Genomic DNA, 21,003 nt, shown 5'->3' on the forward strand with positions numbered 1-21,003 from the left:
TCTGGCCTCTCATGTTCTGGTTAAGCCTTCGTTTCTGTGACTATGGATGGGTTTCCATGGCATTGGCAACTAACATCGTTACAGGTTTTCATTGAAAATTTAAGTCTTGGGGGAAACTAGGTAGTGGACAATCAAAAGTACTAAGATGTTTCTACCATTCTTGAGACATTTATAGCCTCCTTAAATTGGAGGTGGGATATTTTAAACCAAAGCAATTATATTGGTGCTACAAAGCACACCTGTTCACAGTCAAGGACTCTCCGAAGCTATTAAACATACAAGCATGACTAGAGAGCGCAGTGGACTGGCAAGTCCACACAGTGGGACTGCCCTTCACACAGGCAGGAGGACACAGCTGTCACTGCTGTTGGCTTTTATTTTGCATATATCAGGTTGAGATTAATAAGGCAAAAAGGATGTGTCTCTAGCCCCTACTTTCTGTTCCAAATGGGAGGAAATCACTATTGAACAAATAAACAGTGGGGAAATGTAGCCTCAGAAAGGGTCCAAAGCTGTGTTCTCTTTGAATATTAGCTGAGGCCTCCAGGGGGCAGCACCAAGGCAGAGACTGGACTAAGATCCCTCTGTCCTAGGACTGGGGCTCCCCACAGTTCCCCACCACCACCCCTCCCATTCCGTCCAACTTTATTTTTAGCTGCCAGTGGGAGGGGGCAGGATAGGAGGGAAAGTAAAGAAAGCAGCAAAGGAGAGGGACAGAGAGGCACAGAGGACTTCTTGAACCAGACAGGACCAGCAGGCATGGTGCACCTCTCCCCTCCTCACCTGTTCTTGTCCCTGGCGTTGCTGACAGGTGAGGAAGGCAAACTTTTTGGTTTCTGGTGGGAATGGAAGATATGTGAATTGTTTAGAATTGGGACCATTACGGTTAAAATTACTTGGGCGTTTGGGTCAGAGGTTAATATTGATACCATATTTTGCATGTGAACTCATATTTTTAGACTCCCAAATGGCAGGGGTTGAAGCTGCCTAAGGCTTGAGTAAGATTTGTACCTAGTTATCTAACACCTTTGCCCTAAACTCCATAGAAATGAGGATGCAGAATAGAACCACGTTTCTCCACTTCCATGCAGCTAGCCTGATCCCTACGATTACCCTCCCGGCCTCTCCCTACCATCGGTACTCCCTGGTGCCGAGGCATAATTGCCTTACTATGTGGTCAGAACTCCGGGTTCATCTAATGAGTTTCTGGTCTTACAACCCTGTTTCCCGGATGCAAAAAGGCTCTCATACAGAATACCTTCTGAAAGCGAGCTCGGTTTGAATCAAAAGTTACAGATGCTGGAGGGTGGGCGTAGGGTGAGAGAGGGCTGCTTGAACGTAAGGAGCAAGACAGTGGGAGAGAGAAGCACGGGAGGGACACGAGGCTTGGAATTTTTCTCTGCAAATACCCTATAATCTTTGTTTCCTAAAATACCCGCTCTGATTTTATGGGAATTGGGGTCAGAAGAAAGCGATCGGCAGGGACACAATTGGGGACCTTCAGAGTGAGCTAAAGTTTGAGGGAATTGTGGGAGTGGGCAAGGGGTAGTTGGGAGGTGGAGGAGATAAGCAACAGATTATGGGGGAGTTTTTTCTGGGGGGGATAGGACACTTAACAAGGATGGATGGCAAACTGTGTGTGGGCAGGCTGGTGGTTCCACCCAGTTAATTAGCACTGAGGTTTGCAGGGCTGGAAGCCACCAGCGTCCTAGACCCTGGAGAAAATGCAAGTGTGACAATGTCAAGGCATGGAAAGAGGAGACACCAGACAGGGAGCTCCTCGCCCTCCCCTTCTCCCCATGGCCCGGGATTGGGAAGAACTTGAAGGGGTGGTTCTTTGGACTCTGGTGGCATAGGAGGGTGTGTAGGAGGGATGATGTGGAGAGTAACCCGACCTTTCCAGACGTGTCTGTGAATGAGATTTCAGGAGTGGGAACGGAAGTGCAGCTGTGCTTCAGCATGGCCAAGGGCCTCAGAAACCCCCACGCAAGGAGAGTCGCCCCATCACCCCACCTGGGGCTTTAGTACATGACATCGACAGAGGCCAGGGGAGCTTTAAGCAATCAGGCAACCGCACTGAGCTGGAGATGCACCCTCCTGTCTTGGGCATCGCTGTGCCTCTCGGGTCCTTCAACTGACCAGTTGGTGCTAATTCTAATCCCGGCCTCCCAGGTCTCTGCTCCCCTTTTAATCTGGATGAGCGCCACCCACGCCTATTCACAGGGCCACCAGAGGCCGAATTTGGATACAGCGTCTTGCAGCATGTTGCGGGTGGACAGCGATGGTGAGAAGGAAACCGGAGGACCATGGGATTGGGACTGTGGAAGCCCTGGTAAAAAGGGAGGCAGGAGAGATGAGTACTAAGCTGGTCTTTCAAAGTGCCTAGTGCTCTGAACTGGCCACCTCCATGCACTTTTCCTCTCACCTTTACTAAGAATCATGTTTGCTGGGCGGTGGAGGCTCACGCCTTTAATCCCAGCAGGTATCTTTGTGAGTTCGAGGCCAGCCTGGTCTACGTAGAGCTAGTTCCAGGACCTGCTCCAAAGCTACAGAGAAACCCTGTCTTGAAAAAAAAGAAAGAAAGAAAGGAGAAAAAAGAGTCATGTTCACCTGATGCTTATATCCATATTCCCCTCCCAGGATACTGGTGGGCGCCCCTTGGGACGGGCCTTCAGGTGACCGGCGGGGGGATGTTTATCGCTGCTCTATAGGGGGATCCTACAATGTCCCATGTGCCAAGGGCCACCTGGGTAAGGAGATGCCCAACTCTTTCTTTGCTAATCCCTGATTCTGATACCCAGTAGCTGAGTCCTTGTGTGTCAGCTTCTTTGCCCCCATAACCTATACAGACCTTGCCTTCAACTTGATAGGGATTCCTTTTCATTCTCTCCCCAAAACTGCACTGAACTCGAGCACCCAGCCTTTGACCCCGACTTCATTCTCTTCTCTACCCCTCCTCCAACCAGGAGACTATCAACTGGGAAATTCATCTCAGCCAGCCATGAATATGCACCTGGGCATGTCGCTACTAGAGACAGATGGTGATGGGGGATTCATGGTGAGCTAAAGGGTCTCCGAAGGTTCATGGCAGGGAAAAAGAGCATTATGGTAAGAGGAATTAGTCTATATAGAAGAGCCAAGGAGTTTAAAAACCCTAGAGAGCAAGATAGGATACCCCATGGAGTGATCTTGGTGCCTTTTATTTTTTTTAAACAGATGCATGTTCTGAGGAGCCCCTCTTCGACCTGGGAATAATTATCTCCCTTACCCACCTGTGCCCCAGGCCTGTGCCCCTCTCTGGTCTCGTGCTTGTGGCAGCTCTGTCTTCAGTTCTGGACTGTGTGCCCGTGTGGATGCTTCATTCCAGCCCCAGGGAAGCCTGGCACCCACTGCCCAACGTGAGCCGGTGGAAGGGCCTGGGAACTCAGTTCTCAGATGGGGGTGCTGGGTGGGGAAAACAGAACAAAAGACTTAGCAGAGGTCTGAATGGCTCTCCTCACCACCCCCAGACTTAGCAGAGGTCTGCATGGCTAACCTCACCATCCCCAGACTTAGCAGAGGTCTGCATGGCTCTCCTCACCATCCCCAGCTGTGCTTGCAGCAGAATCTGCTGCTTGCTGACAGATTAGAATTCAGACTCCTGACCAGAGTGTCAAGACACCAGGAGCAGGCTTAGGGTTTCAACTTAAAAAAGTCAGCTTATCCTCCATATGTCCTGTTCCTCACCCATTAAATTTACATTGTTATTCCTCCATGTGTCATTTATTTTTCCTGCATTTCTCTTGTTTACAATGCTCTCTACCCCAATACATTTTCTCAGAATCCTCAGTATCTTATTTTTGAGGGTCTTATGCATTCCAAGTGAGTACTCAGCTATTGAGTTCTTCCCCAGTCCTTTTATAGACCTTCCTATTTGCTGCCTTTTTGGACATAGTTTTATCATGTAGTCCAGGATGCCCTTGAACTTGGAATTTGCCTGCCCGAGCTTCTCAAATACTGGCATGGTAGACATGTACCGTCATGCCTGACTCTGCTGCCTCTTTGGTTACCACTGTCAGAAATGATGGCTCTGGGCTGGACCTGACCCTCAGTGGCACATAGATAGAGCATGAGTGGAGCCCTTAGTTCTGTTCACACACATACACACACACACAGACACACACACAGACACACACACACAGACACACACACACACACACACACACACACACACCAAAGTGATGTTCTCTTGGTCTCCCATAGCGTAGATTAGTGGTAGGCTTCTATCTGCTGCAGATTTCATTCTTCATACTTGCCCATCTCTTCTTTCATTCATTCCTACACTTAGGAGCCTGGCATGGTCCTTCCTTGCATGTAAGAAATCCCTAATAGATGCTTACATTGACGCATCCTCCTGTGACATTTTCCCTTGTTGGCTCCCCCGCATCCTTCCAGTCTTTGCTTCCCATTGCTGTACTCCCCCCTTCTAGGCTGTCCAACATACATGGACGTCGTCATTGTTTTGGATGGCTCCAATAGTATCTATCCCTGGTCTGAAGTTCAGACTTTCCTTCGGAGGCTGGTAGGGAGACTCTTTATTGATCCGGAGCAGATACAGGTAAGTGAGGGACACATGGATGGGTTTGGAGGGAAAGAGATAGAACCTCATGGTCCGTTCAGTGTAATCAGGCATGTCCAACCTCTTGACATCACACCAGGACATTGTCATCTACAGAACTCATGCTCAAGAACTGTGTAATTAAGTTACCAAAAGGTCACAAAAATCTCATGATGTTTGAAGTAAGTTGAGGATTTTGTATGGGCCAAATCCATAGCTGTCTTTTGCTGTATGCAGTTGCTTGGGACCCACAGGCTGCAGACTGGACATGCCTGCGAGGTGTTCATTTCCCCTCCATCCCTTGTTCTCCATCTTCTCCATCCTCCACAAACATCCCATTGGAGGACATGGCTCACTGTTTTCAGGTAGGACTGGTACAGTATGGGGAGAGCCCTGTGCACGAGTGGTCCCTGGGAGATTTCCGAACCAAGGAAGAAGTTGTGAGAGCAGCAAGGAACCTCAGCCGGCGGGAGGGGCGAGAAACAAGAACTGCCCAAGCGATAATGCTGGCATGGTGAGGCATGGTGAAAGGGATGTGGGAGGATGAAGGATCGGCACGCTGCAAGAGGCTCTGGGATGTAGTGTGTACATCACAAGATTGTCCGTGCACTTATCTTTAGCTGCATGCCAGACGTTCATGGAGGAAGGCTCGGTTGGCTGCTGGCCCAGCACTCTCTTACTGAATCTCACAGTCTCTCTTACTGTATCTCACAGTGTCTCTGAGTGTATCTCTCCTGGTCTGTCTGTTTCTGTGACCAGAGCCCCATCTCTTCTCCGCTATTTCCGTCAATTCTGATCCCTAGCTTTTTAGCCACTCGTGTCCTAACCTCCTTTCCAAACACCATCCTAAACTCGCCTCCGGGGAGACTGCCTGACACCACGACTAGTGTCTGTTCTCCATCTCCTTGATCTTGTCAGCCCAAACACAACGTTCACTGAAGAAATCTATGAATGAATAAAGCTTGCACTAATTTACACTGATGATAGGTCATTCTATGTTCTGTATGTTCTAGGCACCCAAACATTCAAGCCGTGACTCTGTGCCAGTTTGCATGTTAAACACTGTTGGAGAATGGCTTAGAAGACACACCGGATCTCAGTGAATGGATGACAGTGTTAAATATCTGTGTGTGTGTGTGTGTGTGTGTGTGTATGTGTCTGTGTGTCTGTGTGTCTGTGCAGGGTGTGTGCGTACTCACATGCACACTTACGTGCATGACCGTATTTTGTTCTTTTCTTTTCTTAGCACAGAAGGGTTCAGTCCGTCCCGAGGGGGCAGACCTGAGGCTGCAAGGCTGCTGGTGGTTGTCACCGATGGAGAATCCCATGATGGGGAGGAGCTTCCAGCCGCACTAAAGGCCTGTGAGGCTGGAAGAGTAACACGTTACGGGATCGCGGTGAGACTTGACCCTGGTGCTTTCTGGTTTTGTTTTGTGTTGTAGTGCGTGTGTATTTGTATGGTGTGTATGTATGTGTGCGCGTATGTGTGCATGCATGTGTGCATATACCACGGTGTATGTATATATGGAGGTCAGAGAACCACATCAGATGTCGGTCCTCACCTTCCACCTTGTTTGAGACTGGGTCCCTTGTTTAGCTGCATACACTTAAGCCAGGCTAGCTGGCCCACAGGCGTGGTCAAGTCTTCTGACTCAGCTTCCTGTCTCCTGGTAGGGGCATGCTGGGATTACAAATAAGCCTGAGCTACTGTGTCCAGCATTTTATGTGGGTCTGGGGATCTGAACTCAGGTTGTCAGTTTGCATGGCCAGCACTTGACTCCCCGAGTCATCTCCCAGACCAAGAATCGACTCTGGATCTAAAAAGAGAGAAGGAGAGAGGTTTTCAATATGTGAAACAGAGAAAATAGTATTAGCTACCGCCTGGACTTGAGTTGTTATCTCCTCCCCTTTTCTTTTGTTGTCTGTGTCCTGTATCAGCTCTAACAATTGACTTCACACAGCTAAGAGACCCCCATCTTGAACTCAGGTCCTTGGTCACTATCTCCGGCGACAGAGAGACCCCAGCTCTTTTCTTCGGGAAATCAGAGATATCGCTAGTGATCCAGATGAGCGATTCTTCTTTAATGTCACAGATGAGGCTGCACTGACGGACATTGTGGATGCACTGGGAGACCGAATATTTGGTCTTGAAGGTAATGATTATCCTGGCGAAATGGAAGACCATGTTGGGGGCATGCTAGAGTGAATTCAGTAGAGCGAGCTCCCCTGAGCGCTTTGTAATTTTTTTTATGCCCAAGGGTCCCGTGGGGAAAATGAAAGCTCCTTTGGGCTAGAAATGTCTGAGATTGGCTTCTCCACCCACCGATTACAGGTTGGACAGACCCTGACCCTCTGCAACATCCCTGAGCCCTTGATCTCTTCATAATCCTCTCCAGCTTCTGACTCAACTTAAACCCTAAGGCCCTTCCAGATTTCTCCTTTAACCAGCCTAGTTCCTGCCCTTCTGTGCTTTTCTGTGAGCATCTTACTCCTGGAGACTTCATTTTCCTCCTGTTCCCCACTGTCTTCTCAGTGTCCTCATTTGGTTCTGCCCCTCAGGATGGGATTCTCTTTGGGATGGTGGGGGCCTATGACTGGGGGGGCTCGGTACTATGGCTTGAAGAAGGTCGCCGCCTTTTCCCCCCACGAACGGCCCTGGAAGATGAGTTTCCCCCTGCCTTGCAGAACCACGCAGCCTACCTGGGTGAGTAACAGAGTTGCTGGGAGCTGGGAGGGTAGGGGAGACCCAGTAGGGCGGATGAGGCACTCCCTGTTAAGTCGGGCAGTTTTTCACTGATCTCTCTTGAGAATGCACCTTAAGCCTTTAGCACACCCTCCCCTCTCATCTCATCTTCTTTCCCTTTGGCATCTGACCCCTGCTCGCTTCTAGGTTACTCTGTTTCCTCCATGCTTCTGCCCGGTGGCCGCCGCCTCTTCCTCTCGGGGGCCCCGAGGTTTAGACACCGAGGGAAAGTCATCGCCTTCCAGCTAAAGAAAGATGGGTCTCTGAGGGTCACCCAGAGCCTCCAGGGGGACCAGGTATGACACCAAGGGAGGGTGAGACTCTTGGATCCCCGGGACTGCCAGGCTGAGGGAGAAGAGCGAGAAGAAGGGCAAGGGCAAGGCAGGAAAGGTGGTGCTGCGTTCTAGGCGGTCTGTGAGGGATGTAAGGCCCAGGTCGACAGGGTGCTGAGTCCTTCCTGCTGAGTCCAGCCGTCACAATCCTCACCTCCCCTTCTCTCTGGGCTCATCACCACCCACCTCACCCAGATTGGCTCGTACTTTGGCAGTGAGCTCTGCCCATTGGATACAGACAAGGATGGGGTAACTGATGTCTTACTTGTGGCGGCCCCCATGTTCCTGGGTCCCCAGAACAAAGAGACCGGACGTGTGTATGTATATGTGGTGGGCCAGGTAAGAATTGATGGGACCCTCTAGAAATGGTGGGGGGGGGAGATGGTGGAAGGGGGGAAAGGGAGAGACACAGATACCTTAGAGCTTGCTGATGGGCGAGGGTCACCAGGTAAACAATTCCTTCTATCTCCTCACCACTACAAGCAAATTTTGCTGATGCTCCAAGGAACCCTTCAGCCAGAACGTCCCCAGGATTCTCGTTTTGGCTTTGCCATGGCTGCTCTTCCCGATCTGAACCAAGATGGTTTCGCTGATGTGGCTGTGGGGGCTCCCCTGGAGGATGGGCACCGGGGAGCGCTCTACCTGTATCACGGCACCCAGAACGGAATCAGGCCCCATCCTACCCAGGTTAGCAGTGTTGGGGTAAAACACAGTGTGGTAGCACACGCCTTTCATCCCAGAAGGTGGATCTCTGTGAGTTCAAGGCCAACCTGGCCCACATAGTGAATTCCAGGCTAGCCAGGACTACACAGTGAGATGTTATCTCAAAAACAAAATAAAACAAGCAATTGAAAATGGGACACAGTGGTAGAAAGGGAAGGGAGTTTTGTGTGTGTGTGTGTGTGTGTGTGTGTGTGTGTGTGTGTGTGTGTTTGCTTATTTGTCATCCACTTGGCTTAAGAGTCAAACCAAGCAAGTGGCTGCATTCATAGGTTGCAGAGGGAGACAGCAAATGAGGGATTCCTGAGATAGGCAAATATTTCTTCTTCTCTTGATGGATAGGAATGTTAGAAAGAACCTGGCAGGAGGACAGAGAAGCGGCTGTGAGTCCTACCTCAGTCTTCCTTCTTCTCCTTTCAGCGGATTGCTGCTGTATCCATGCCACAGGCCCTCCGCTACTTTGGCCGAAGTGTGGATGGCCGGTTAGACCTGGACGGAGATGATCTTGTGGACGTTGCTGTGGGTGCCCATGGGGCAGCCATCCTGCTCAGGTGAGGGCTTCAGCTTGGGTAGCAGTGCACGATGTGGCGCAGCTTACAAGAGCAAAGGCCACAGATTTGGATTTGGGTTTCCTGGGCAACTAAATTCCTGGTGCCTAAATTCCTAGTTCATAGAATGAAAGAGATTGTCACCATCTTTCTGGCTTATTGTAAATATCAAATAAGATAGTCCACATAAAGATTCTTAACAGAGTTTATTTATTTTTATTTTGCCCATGTGTATGTCTGTGCACTGTGTATGTGTGCACTGCACATGGAGACCAGAAGAGGGTGTCAGATCTCCTGGAACTGGAGTTTTACTGCTGCCCTTGAGCTGCCCTGTGGGTGCTGGGAATCCTCTGGAAGGACAGCCAGTGCTTTTAACTGCTGAGCCGTCTCTCCAGCCTGACATCAGTGCTTATTGACTCGAATGTATTGTTGTGTGACTTCTGTCTTAGGCTTATGTGACATATTCAGACCTTAGTATTTTTTTTTTCTTTCTTAATCACGGAAAGCAAGCACTAAGGGTGCAATTCTCATCCGTTTCTGTTCTTCCGGTTCTGAAGGGCAAGCTCAGATGCTGAGAGCTCCACCACTGAGCTCCATCCCCAGTCCGGGGCTGTACTTTACCTACTCCTTTACAATTTCTCTCCCACCTCGTTCCCAGCTCCCAGCCCATCATACACCTGCTGCCAACCCTGGATGTGAAGCCACCGCACATCAGTGTGGTTCAAAAGGACTGTAGGCGAAGAGGCCAGGAAGCAGCCTGCCTCACCGCAGCCCTGTGCTTCCGAGTAACCTCTCACACGGCCGGGCGTTGGAACCGCAGATTCTGTGAGTGACTGCAGACAGCCCAGATAGCCCTCAAGTCCTGGCTCACCCTGATGTCTGCATCTGTCTCCACTGTCACGCTTGCCTCTCCCATACAGACATCCAGTTCTCGGCATCACTGGATGAGTGGACAGCTGGGGCGCGTGCAGCATTTGATGGCTCTGGCCAGCGGCTGTCGCCTCGGCAGCTCCAGCTCAGTGTAGGGAATGTCACCTGTGAGCTGCTGCACTTCCACGTACTGGTGAGGATGGAGAGTCAGGGGAAGCCTGGGTCCCAGTGGAGGTTCACACAGATCAGCAGCCAAACTGAAGCAGAGAGAGTGAGACGATTCAGATTTGGGGGTCAGGATGATAGGATTGGAACCCTAGCTCTATAATGTGTCACTATGAACTCTGCCAAGGTACTCATCTGCCACATCCCAGTGTCCTTGACTGAAAGGGATGATATATATATCATATATATATATACTGATAACTATTTCCTTTTTAATATTTATTTATTTATTATGTATACCCTACTCTGCCTACATGCATGCCTGAAGGCCAGAAGAGGGCACTAGATCTCATTACAGAAGGTTGTAAGCCAACATGTGATTGCTGGGAATTGAACTCGGGACCTTTAGACAAACAGGCGGTGCTCTTAACCACTGAGCCATCTCTCCAGCACCTGACAACTATTTCAAAGGAGTTGTATTTGAGTCACCTTCCATCATATTGTGACCACCTTGGGACACAGTGCCCAGGACATAGGAAGTGTTTCATGGATGGTCACATGTACCATATTCTGCAGAGGTCTGGCTTCTGCTCTAACCCTGGTTCCGCATGATCTACTCTTCACTCTGCTTTCCCTCAGGATACATCGGATTACCTCCGGCCAGTCGCCTTGACTGTGACTTTTACCTTGGACAACACCACAAAGCCAGGGCCTGTGCTGGATGAGGGATCGTCCACCTCTGTCCGAAAGCTGGTTGGTAGTGTCATGCCCTGCTCTGTCTGGGGTCCCAGTGCTGCCTCCCAGTGAACTTAAGAGAAGGAGAAGCCACATATACATGGTGAAATCTTAGCCAGGCTCTGGTGATCAAAATATAGCCTTTCTCCCAATTCCAGTCCATTCTCTTTGCCTTCCTGTCCGTCCTCAGACCCCTAACTCTTTTCTAGGTCCCCTTCTCAAAAGACTGCGGCCCTGACAATGAATGTGTCACAGACCTGGTACTTCAAGCAGACATGGACATCAGGGGCTCCAGGTCAGATGGAGATGAGCTAGGCAAACCAAAAGGGACTCAAGGGAGCTAGAGAGCTGTTGTTTTGAGACAGGTTCTCCCTATGTATCCCTGGCTTTCCTGGAGCTTGCTCTGTAGACCAGGCTGGTCCTGACCTCACAGAGATTCACCTGCTTCTGCCTCCCAAGTACTGGGATTAAAGGCCTGTGCCACCGGGCTGGAGAGATGGCTCAAAGGTTAAGAGCATTGCCTGCTCTTCCAAAGGTCCTGAGTTCAATTCCCAGCAACCACATGGTGGCTGACAACCATCTGTAATGGGGTATGGTGCCCTCTTCTGGCCTGCAGGCATACACACAGACAGAATATTGTATACACAATAAATAAATAAAAAAAAAATAAAGGCCTGTGCCACCGTGTTGGAAGTGAGATTTTTGATTCTCTTTTGCTTCTTAGTCTTTCCTTTACCTCCCATTCTTAGGAAGTCCCCATTTGTGGTTCACGGGGACCGACAGAAACTGCTGGTGTCAGCAACCCTGGAGAACAAGAAGGAAAACGCCTACAACACTAGTCTGAGTGTCAGGTTCTCTAGAAACCTCCACCTGACCAGTCTTACTCCTCAGGTACCCCCGGGGAAGGAGCTGAGGTGAAGGGAAGGAGAAAGATGAGAATATGAGCGCTGGCTATGGGGTGCTTGAAGAAAGGCTCAGTGTTTATTTTAGCATCTTAGTGGGTGGAAGAGCAGCCCTAGCCCTGGCTCTAACTTCCTCCTCATCCCTCTGCCTTCAGAGAGCCAAATCAGTGAAGGTGGAATGTACTGTCCCTTCCCCCCATGCCCGGGTGTGTATCGTGGGCCATCCAGTCTTCCAGGCGGGGGCCAAGGTGAGCGCGGGCCCACAATGAGGACAAAGTGCAGAGAAAGCGAGGTCTGGGGTCCACAGGTGTGGAAGTTCTGGGGAGGAGGTAGGCAGGGGTTTGTTCTTCTGTGGTTTATCCACAAGGAAGAATTTATCATTATCCCGTCCACGTCCCTTACCCCAGGTGACCTTTCTGTTAGAGTTTGAATTTAGCTGCACCTTCCTCCTGAGCCAGGCCTTGGTGAGGCTGACTGCCAGCAGGTGAGAACACAGGAGCTTCCTCCAGCCCTCCTACCCCCAATTCCTATAGTAGTAGAGGGGGTCCCTGAGGAGGGACTGGAATGTGAAAGTCTCCCCCTTGACCCTACAGCGGTAGCCTGGAGAGAAACGAGACCCTTCAAGACAATACGGTTCAGACCTCCGCCTACATCCAATACGAGCCTCACCTCCTGTTCTCTAGGTATGGCTGGGCTTCCTACAGTCTTGTGTCCCCATCCACTGCCCCCCCCCTTGTCCTCCAGTCTTCCCAGGAGCACACACTGTTAACCTTTGCCCTTAAGCACCTTCCTTTCCCGGGCTTTGTCAAGTCCTGATAAAGAGATATGGGGATATGACCACATGGGTTTTTAAAAAATCAACTTTGTGTTACATCCAGTTACCTTCTTTGTCATGCATTCCTATCTCATTATCCGTGTTCTGACCCTGCCTTCCCCAAATCCATGTTTGTATGCCAATCATGTGGCCTGTGCCACCGTCATGGCCGTACCTCTTGGTTTGGTGTCCACACAGTGAGTCCACCCTACATCGATACGAGGTTCACCCTTACAGGACTCTCCCAGTGGGTCCTGGCCCTGAATTCAAAACCACTCTTAGGGTGAGCAGCTGGTGGGGGGGGGGAGAGGTTGGCATGCTGATTGGGGGTTGGCGCGGAACAGCAATAGCTGTGTGGGGAAAGGATGAGAAGAGTCATCCTGGAGTGGCTGAGGGGAAGAGATGGAGCAGGTCCCTTGTCCTTGCCTCTCTTTCTTCTGCCAGGTTCAGAACCTTGGCTGTCATGTGGTCAGTGGCCTCATCATCTCAGCCCTCCTTCCAGCTGTGGCCCACGGGGGCAGTTACTTCCTGTCACTGTCTCAAGTCCTCGCTAGCAATGTGAGTCTGGGCTAGAGCACACAGAACCCTGCCATCTTGAACCAGCGGACTGCTCTCTGCTGGCCCACTTCTCTCAGAGCTCCTCTTCCTGGGACCCTTCTTTTCCCTGCGGCTCGGGAGTAAGGAGATTATGCGTAGCAGGGGTCTAGGATGGGCTGGTTTGGGAGCCTTTCCAGTTGAATCTTCCTTTAGGCAAGCTGCATAGTACAGAATCTGACTGAGCCTCCAGAACCCCCGGTGCACCCAGAGGAGCTGCAGCACACAAACAGACTGGTAGGGTCCCTGGAAGGTGTGTGTGGGGGGGCAGGAATGCACGTAGAGACTGGCGTCTGGTGAAAGGTGGGTGGGAAGTGGAGACGGGAGGGGGAGCGCTCTGCTCCAGGGTCCTGCTTTGTCTCTCTTCGGACAGAATGGGAGTAACACTCGGTGTCAGGCGGTGAGGTGCCATCTTGGACAGCTGGCAAAGGGGACAGAGATCTCTGTTGGACTGCTGAGGCTGATTCACAACGAATTCTTCCGGAGGGTAAATCTTCTCACCTGTTCTGCTTCTATAAGACACATTAACATGGAGGAAGATAGACTCCCGTTTAAGTCCAGCCTCCCTCTGTTTGACCATAAGCAAGTGATTTCATTTTCATAATCTTTCTTCCTGATGTTTTTTTGTTTGTTTGTGGTTTAGTTTTTTTGTTTGTTTGTTTGTTGGAGACAGGGTTTCTCTGTGTAGCCCTGGCTGTCCTAGAACTCACTCTGTAGACCAGGCTGGCCTCAAACTCACAGAGATCCAGCTTCCTCTGCCTCCCAAGCTCTGGGATGAAAGGCATGAGCTACCATGCCCAGCTTTTGCCTGGTTAAAATGAGAATGATTGTACTTAGCTTGTGGAATTGTTATAGACAGGTAATGAGGCGAGCCCTTTATAGAGCATAGCAACCACTCTTATATTTTCCTCTACTTAGCAGCCCTTAATTGCATCGTAGAAATCAATTAATAAAATTCCCACATTTAATCACTAATTAATCAGGCTAGTGTGGTGATGTACATCCTTAATCTCAACACTCAAGAGGCAGAGGCAGATGGATCTTTTATGAGTTCAAAGTTCATGGCTAGCCTGGTCTATATAGCAAGCCCCACACCAGCCAGCCAGTCTCATGAGCACATGTGTGCACACACACACACACACCTCCACACACACACACACACACGAGCACATACAAGTGCACATACACACTCACATTCCGTCAAGTTACAGGAATAATTCTGTGTAAGTCATCAGTGGGGAGTCTAAGACCGATCATGTATGATGTGTAATTCATTGCAGGTGTTTAATACTTCTTTGTTAAACAAATGAATACGATAATTGATATTATTTACAGTAAAGTAAAATTGCATACTCAAGAGGGATTTAGATTATGAAAGTCTCTGAAGCTAGGGAGATAAAATTGAATTTACTATGATGGTCAGTGCTCAGAAGTCAGTGGGAGCAGGGAACTAGCATCTTAATTGTAAATGGCTATTTAGCACTAGATGTTTGTATTGTTTAACATAATACATGTAACAACCACCTTCAATATTGCAAGATCTCTGGGTAATAAGCATAAGCCTTGGGTGAGCTAAGATGAAACATTCTTCTCCACATCTGGTACTCTCTTTAGCTTTCTTGGTCATCTTGTCAGATTCAGCTGTGTGTGTGTGTGTGTGTGTGTGTGTGTGTGTGTGTTTGGGTGTGTATGCATACGCATGCACAGTTGTGTTTGTGTGTGTGTGTGACTGAGGATGGTATTAGCTTCTGGAATATGGTGTAAGCATTCTACCACTGACCATCCCCAGACATGTTTATTAATTTTTTTTCGAAAGCAGCAAATGCTTACTGGCTAACCCATCTCTCTCTATCCCCCACCCCCAGGGTTTCAGTGGGTTACTGCAGTTAGTCTTGACCTGATTCAGTCTCCTGAGTGCTGGGGTTACAGGTGTATACCACCATAACTAGCTTAATGGCTTCCATAGAAAACCTTTATTAAGAAGCCACTAGAGGGCTGGAGAAATGGCTCAGAGGTTAAGAGCACTGGCTGTTCTTCCGGAGGTTCTGAGTTCAATTCCCAGCAACCACATGGTGGCTCACAACCATCTGTACTGAGATCTGGCGTCCTCTTCTGTCGTTTGGGCATACATCGAGGCAGAATGTTGTATACATAATAAATAAATCTAAAAAAAAAGAAGCCACTAGAGGGCTGTGGGATAACTCAGTAGATAAAGCATAAAGACTTGAGTTCAGACCCTAGGACTCAGATAAAAAGCTGGATGCAGTGACATGTGCTTGTAAACCCAATGATGGGGACATAGGAGGGTGATTCAGGTGCACCCCTAGAAGCACACTGGTCCCCTAGCCTCACCTACTTGACAATGTTAAAAACAAACAAACAAGCAAGCAAATCCCCCCCCCACACACACACACAGACCCCAGCACTTGTTGGCAGAGGTAAGTTTATCTCTGTGAGTTCAGGGCCAACCTGATCGACATAGTGAGTTCAAGGCCAACTAGCCAGGCGTACACAGTAAGAACCTGTCTTTTAAAAAAAGAATGTCAAGCCAATGAGAGGCCCTGTCTCAGATAAAAGGACAAGTGTATAAGGGTGCCAAAGAATAACAGCCAAGAGTGTTGTTGTGACCTCCATTCACACACACACACACACATTTGTCATAGACACCGGCAGCACAAAGACTGATCAGACATGGTCCTTACCCTCATGGATCTTATAGACCAGTGGACAAAGATGTAAACAGCAGGTGTACTAGATTCAGGGGCCGATGCTCTTCTCAGCTCTTCTGTTGTAAGGGTCTCTGTTGAGTCCTATGGTGGGGACTTGAGTGTATCCATTCTCGCTTGCTCTTCTTTCAAAGCCATCAGGATTCAGTCACAAAGTTCTATAGATGGAGCGCCGCCACCCGGCTAGCTTTACACCCAAAATAATTACACAGGAACTGTATTCATTTAAACACTGCCTGGCCCATTAGTTTCAGCCTCTTATTGCTAATTCTCACATCTTGCTTTAACCCATATTTAGTAATCTGTGTAGCACCACGAGGTGGTGTCTTACCGGGAAAGATCTTAAACTGCTTCCATCTCGGAGAGGAGAGTCATGGCGACTGCCTGAGGCATCTGCCTGACTCTGCTTTCTTTCTCCCACAATTCTGTTCTGTCTACTCCACCTACCTAATTTTCTGTCCTATTAAAGGGCCAAGGCAGTTTCTTTATTAACCAATGAAAGTGACACATAGGCAGATGACCCTCCTCCATCAAAGTTCCACTAAAACACTTTCACCCCAAGCACTTCCCAAAGGCCCACTACTAAACACAACAGTTGGATAAAGTTTCTCCCTCTTAACATCTTGCAGCAGACACCAAGATTTGACACATGAAGGCTTCAGGACACTCAACCCATGCTTAGATCCCAGTGCCAGGGTTGGTGGGATTTGGTAGGAAACATGGAGAGGGGAGTTGGATGCCCTTGTAAACAGTGTGTTTTCAGAGCAGGTTTTCTGTCTGCTTCCCTTCCTCTTTTCCCCATCGACTCCTAACCTCTTCTGCTCTTCAGGTCCTGATAACTGTGCCCCTGAGCTTCAGCTTCGCCCTTGGGGTTCCACATCACCAGGCGATGGCTCGGTTTCAGTGTTTCCCCATCTGCTTGTTCCACAGGCCAAGTTCAAGTCTCTGACGGTGGTCAGCACCTTCAAGTTAGGAACTGAGAAGGGCAGTGTCCTACAGCTGACGGACGCTCCCTCCTGGAGTGAGGTAGGACTGGAGCCCTGGAAAGAGGCCGTGGGAAGGTGAAAGGATGACCTCTTTCTTTTCTCGGTTTAGTTCTTTTTTTTTTTTTTTTTTGGTTTTTCGAGACAGGGTTTCTCTGCAGCTTTTTTAGAGCCTGTCCTGGAACTAGCTCTTGTAGACCAGGCTGGCCTCGAACTCACAGAGATCCGCCTGCCTCTGCCTCCCGAGTGCTGGGATTAAAGGCGTGCGCCACCACCGCCCGGCTTCGGTTTAGTTTTTAAAATCTCCTGTGTATCAGCGTTTTGCGGCCTCTGGAATATGATAGAAGCGTTCCTACCACTAACCACTCCCAGACATTTTTATTATTTTTAATTTAATTCACTGTGCATCAGTGAGAATACCATGTGAGTGGAGGTCCTAAGAAGGCATGGATTCCCTCAAAGTGGGATGGTTTTGAGCCGCAGCGTGGATACTGGGAACCAAACCCGGATCCTTAGCAAAGGCAACAAGTGCTTTTAACCACTGAGGCATCTCTTCAGTCTCACAGTGGACTTTTCCAGAGTGGGACCATATCCACTAGGCAGCAGTCAGAAGTGGCACTTCCACGGTCATGCTTCTTGCTTCAGTGTTTTTAAGTATAGAGGTCTCTGTTGTTTCTTTCTCTCTTTGGGGCGGGCTTTGTTACAATGTTGAGTGACGCTAGCCGAGTTAAAGGACATTTAGAAAACACAAGTCAGGTATGGTGATGTGTGCCTGTAATTCTAGCGCTGAGAGAGCAGGCTGAGAGAGGAAGCTTGCCAGGAGTGGAAGGGCAGTCTGGGACACACCATGAAACTCTGCCTCAAAAACAAACAAACAAACAAGCAAACCCACAGAAACCAGTCTCAAAGGCAGAGCGTGGCAAATCAAACCAAAACAAACTCTCCTTGATATGCAGAGCCTCTTGGAGGTGATTCAGAGCCCCACCGCCCCCATCTCCCTGTGGATCCTCGTTGGCAGCGTCCTGGGAGGATTGCTCCTGCTTGCTCTCCTTGTCTTCTGCCTGTGGAAGGTGAGCCCAGCTTTTGTGGGGGGTGGGAGCATCGTGCCCACAATTTGAAGCATCTTACTCTGCCAGGAAGGGCAGGCTCCGTGTTAGGCAGTTAAACACCCTGGGGGTGGGGATGGGGGTGTCGTGTGTGGGTCTCCTTCACTTTATTCCACAATTATTGCTTGAGTCAAACTAAGCCAAAGAAAATAAATGTGAATCCCATTTTTGGGAGCAGAACAGACGCGGCGAAGACCTCAGATAAGCTGAAGGGCTCTTAGCAAGGCCCCTAGTCAGGGCATCTGGCAATGACTTGAATGTTTCCCTCTGTAGCTTGGTTTCTTTGCCCGTAAGAAAATCCCCAAGGAAGAACCGACTGATGAGAAGTTGGAGCAGTGACTGCAGAAGGTTCAGAAAGTCCTCCTTGGCAGCCTTTTCAAGAGACTCGTGTCAAAAAACGAGGCTTGGAGGCGCAGAGGGGGAAAGGATGCTTCTGGAATATATCTCCAGACCTGCAGCCTGACTTGACTTTTAGCCATGGGTATGTTGCTGGCAAGAAATGAGGCTTTGCCTCAGACACGAAGGGCTGGCACCAAAACACATAATGTCCCCACCCTGTGCTTTCCTCCTGGCCCTGATGGGGTTCCACAGTCAACATTTGAGTCTTCCTTAGGTACCCTATCTTCTCTCATCACCAGGGGGTCAAAGGATTTTTTTTCCTGACACCTTCAGATGCCCTTTGTCCTCCCTCGCAATTCCGAAAGGTTCTCCTCTACACACACCCCCACATCCCCCACACCCTCTCACCTTCCTGCCTGCTCCCCACTCCACAGGAGAGAGCTGACGCTGACGTTGACTGAAAAGAAGTAAAGTCAACATCTGCGGCTCTCCTGTGGAGTCTAGTGATTCATAGAGCCGGATGGGGAGAGTCAACAGGAAAAGAGGGAGGAGAAAAAGCCACAAGAGACATTCTGTACAATTCCAAGGCACAGAGAAGCGTTCAGACAGGCAACCGCCAGCTCTCCTGAAACCTGAGACTTCATGGGACGCCCGCCCTCAGGTGCTGGGGAAACCCAGCTGGCCCCCGGGGCTCTCTGGGCTTCAGCGTCCCAATCCTCTTCTTTCTTTAGGAGCAGAGCCAGGACCTGGCCCTGAGTTTTCTGGAACCAGGGTCCCCCTGGTGACTCAAATTGGAATAGCAGGGAGCTCTGTGGCAGCTTTCCCCTCTTTGCGACTTCCTTAGAGAAAGCGGCTTGATGGTGGGAAGCCCTTTTGCCACACCAGTTTTGGGAAATAGCAGCCGCTGCGAGATCCAAACGAAGGCGATCTGCATCAAGAAACCTAAGTGGTTGGCATGAGATCTCTGGGGAGTAAGCCCTTACTTGTCCAGCACCAGCTGGCTTTATAGCAGAACTATCTCCCAGGAAGATGTTTCTGGGACTCCTGTCATGTGTCGTGGGTTTCTCTGCCAGAGTGAGTTTTCAGCCTTATTTGATGTTTACTGGAAAACTCAAGTTAACTCTGAATCCCCTCCCTCTTGTCCTATGTTTTGGTCCATGGGCGACTGGAATTCTCATAGTAACTGGGAAACTTGTTTTTTTATTGTAATTAAGACTTTGAACAGCAAAGTCAGTTGCGGGTCTCCAGAGTTCAGCTCTGATGGGCTGATACCCTCAGACGGATAAGAGAGGAGATCTGATTGGGTCCCTGCCACAGAACCTGCCTTCCCAGGCTGTTCTCGAGGCCTGTCTGCAGTGTTTATTTTGGTGTCTCTGGTCTTCCGCAGAGCCGCCCTCTGTGGGTATTGTCATTTCTACCACGGTGATCAGATGGTCAGAACAAATACAATCCAGTATCAAGTGACTTCTGGTTCTGTTTGCGTTTCCTAGGATATAGACTGCTCAGAAACGGAAGCATGCAAATGTTTTCTGTGGCTCACAATCTGCTCTGTGCCCTGCAATTCTTGCCTACTTAGGGGACCCTATAAAATATTCTAGGAAGTGCATAGACTGGATTGAATCGGGCCTGCCTGCCTTCCTTCCTTCCTACCTACCTTCCTTCTTTTCTTCCTTCCTTCCTCTTTCTTTCTTTCTTTTTTTTCTTTTTCTTTTCTTTTTTTTTTTTTTTTTTTTTTTTGAGACAGGGTTTCTCCGTGTAGCCCTGGCTGTCCTGGAACTTGCCTTGTAGACCAGGCTGGCCTCGAACTTCCATGTAGCCCTGGCTGTCCTGGAACTCGCTCTGTAGATTGGGCTGGCCTCGAACTCAGAGACCCTCCTGCCTCTGTCTTCTGAGTTCTGGAGTTAAAGGCCAGTGTGGCCAGGCTCTGGTCTTTCATTTGTGCCATGTCTTCTTGAACAAGTCAGAGTTTCTTGGAGGTTCAGGTAACAGATTTTGTGGTACAGGATTAGGAGTAAAGGCGGATTTGGGTATATAGGCCATCCTTTTTCAAACGCATGTGGCCTGGGACAGATTTAACTTCTGTGTTAGTTTTCTCACTAGAGGTTCTGAGGACTGAGTGAGACAGTCCAGGAAAAGTGAACATGTAGTAAATGTTTAATAAACAGCAGCCATAATTACAAACCCTGTAAGATAACCTACCATTCCACGTGCCATGAAGACGACTAAGGAGGTGTACGGAAGTAGTCAGCGGTTCCCGGCCTGACGCCATTCCTCTTTGCACTGTTTGCTCCCTCTGTTAAGTCCTATCCTGTGCCTCACGCCCTTTGAGGCAGACTCTACATATGTGTATATGCATATATGAATGAATCTCTCAGAGAGAGAGTGAGAGAGAGACTCATTCCCTGGGTTCTCTGACTCTAATATCGTCATCCAGAGAGCAGGAAGTACTCTCGACTGCTGAGCCTTCCTCCAGACCCTTCTTTGTCCACATGACTGAAAGAACACTCTGGGGCTGGCAGATAGGTGGTAGGTAGGTAAAGGTGCTTGTCACACTGCCTGACCCCCTAGTTTGATCCCCAGGATGCAAATGAACCCCAGGTTACACATGATGGAAGGAGCAAACCCCTGCAGGTTGTCCTGATCTCCACAGCTGTCACGGCAACAGCCCCACATACACATGTACACAGAAATAAAGACATGTAATCATTTTTGAAAGAAAACTTTTCTTTTTCCTTTGTGTCAAAATTATTAACCTTTTGGCGACTATCAAATGTGTTATTTGTGTCCTCCTAGCAAGGATATACCTGCCGCCTCTCCACCCTCAGCTCT

The 21,003-nt window shown here is 49.3% G+C and overlaps 1 protein-coding gene across 5 annotated transcripts; it reads left to right on the forward strand.

Moving 5' to 3' along the window:
* Itga10 (integrin subunit alpha 10) lies at positions 1-19,776 on the forward strand. 5 transcript variants are annotated; one of them, XM_038310920.1, is made up of 30 exons: positions 1-811; positions 2,173-2,284; positions 2,641-2,750; positions 2,967-3,058; positions 3,284-3,398; positions 4,470-4,597; positions 4,963-5,111; positions 5,844-5,994; positions 6,585-6,750; positions 6,856-6,929; positions 7,157-7,301; positions 7,488-7,636; positions 7,868-8,011; positions 8,156-8,359; positions 8,813-8,943; positions 9,599-9,765; positions 9,861-10,003; positions 10,615-10,728; positions 10,920-11,005; positions 11,460-11,601; positions 11,768-11,860; positions 12,020-12,096; positions 12,206-12,295; positions 12,625-12,709; positions 12,871-12,984; positions 13,177-13,257; positions 13,394-13,507; positions 16,677-16,772; positions 17,686-17,799; positions 18,109-19,776. In XM_038310920.1, exons 1-30 carry the CDS (start codon positions 760-762, stop codon positions 18,172-18,174), a joined length of 3,504 nt encoding a protein of 1,167 aa, XP_038166848.1. In that variant the 5' UTR covers positions 1-759; the 3' UTR covers positions 18,175-19,776. The 5 variants fall into 5 exon arrangements, 4 of the variants coding, with proteins under 4 accessions (XP_038166848.1, XP_038166845.1, XP_038166846.1 ...); XR_005283080.1 differs by lacking the exons at positions 1-811; positions 2,173-2,284 and having other exon boundaries at positions 2,647-2,750; positions 18,109-18,316; positions 18,609-19,776; XM_038310917.1 differs by having other exon boundaries at positions 1-2,284; positions 2,641-3,058; positions 3,217-3,398.
* The last annotated feature ends 1,227 nt before the right edge of the window (positions 19,777-21,003 follow it).

This window comes from Arvicola amphibius, chromosome 14 (assembly GCF_903992535.2).
Source record: "Arvicola amphibius chromosome 14, mArvAmp1.2, whole genome shotgun sequence".
NCBI classification, from domain to species: domain Eukaryota; kingdom Metazoa; phylum Chordata; class Mammalia; order Rodentia; family Cricetidae; genus Arvicola; species Arvicola amphibius.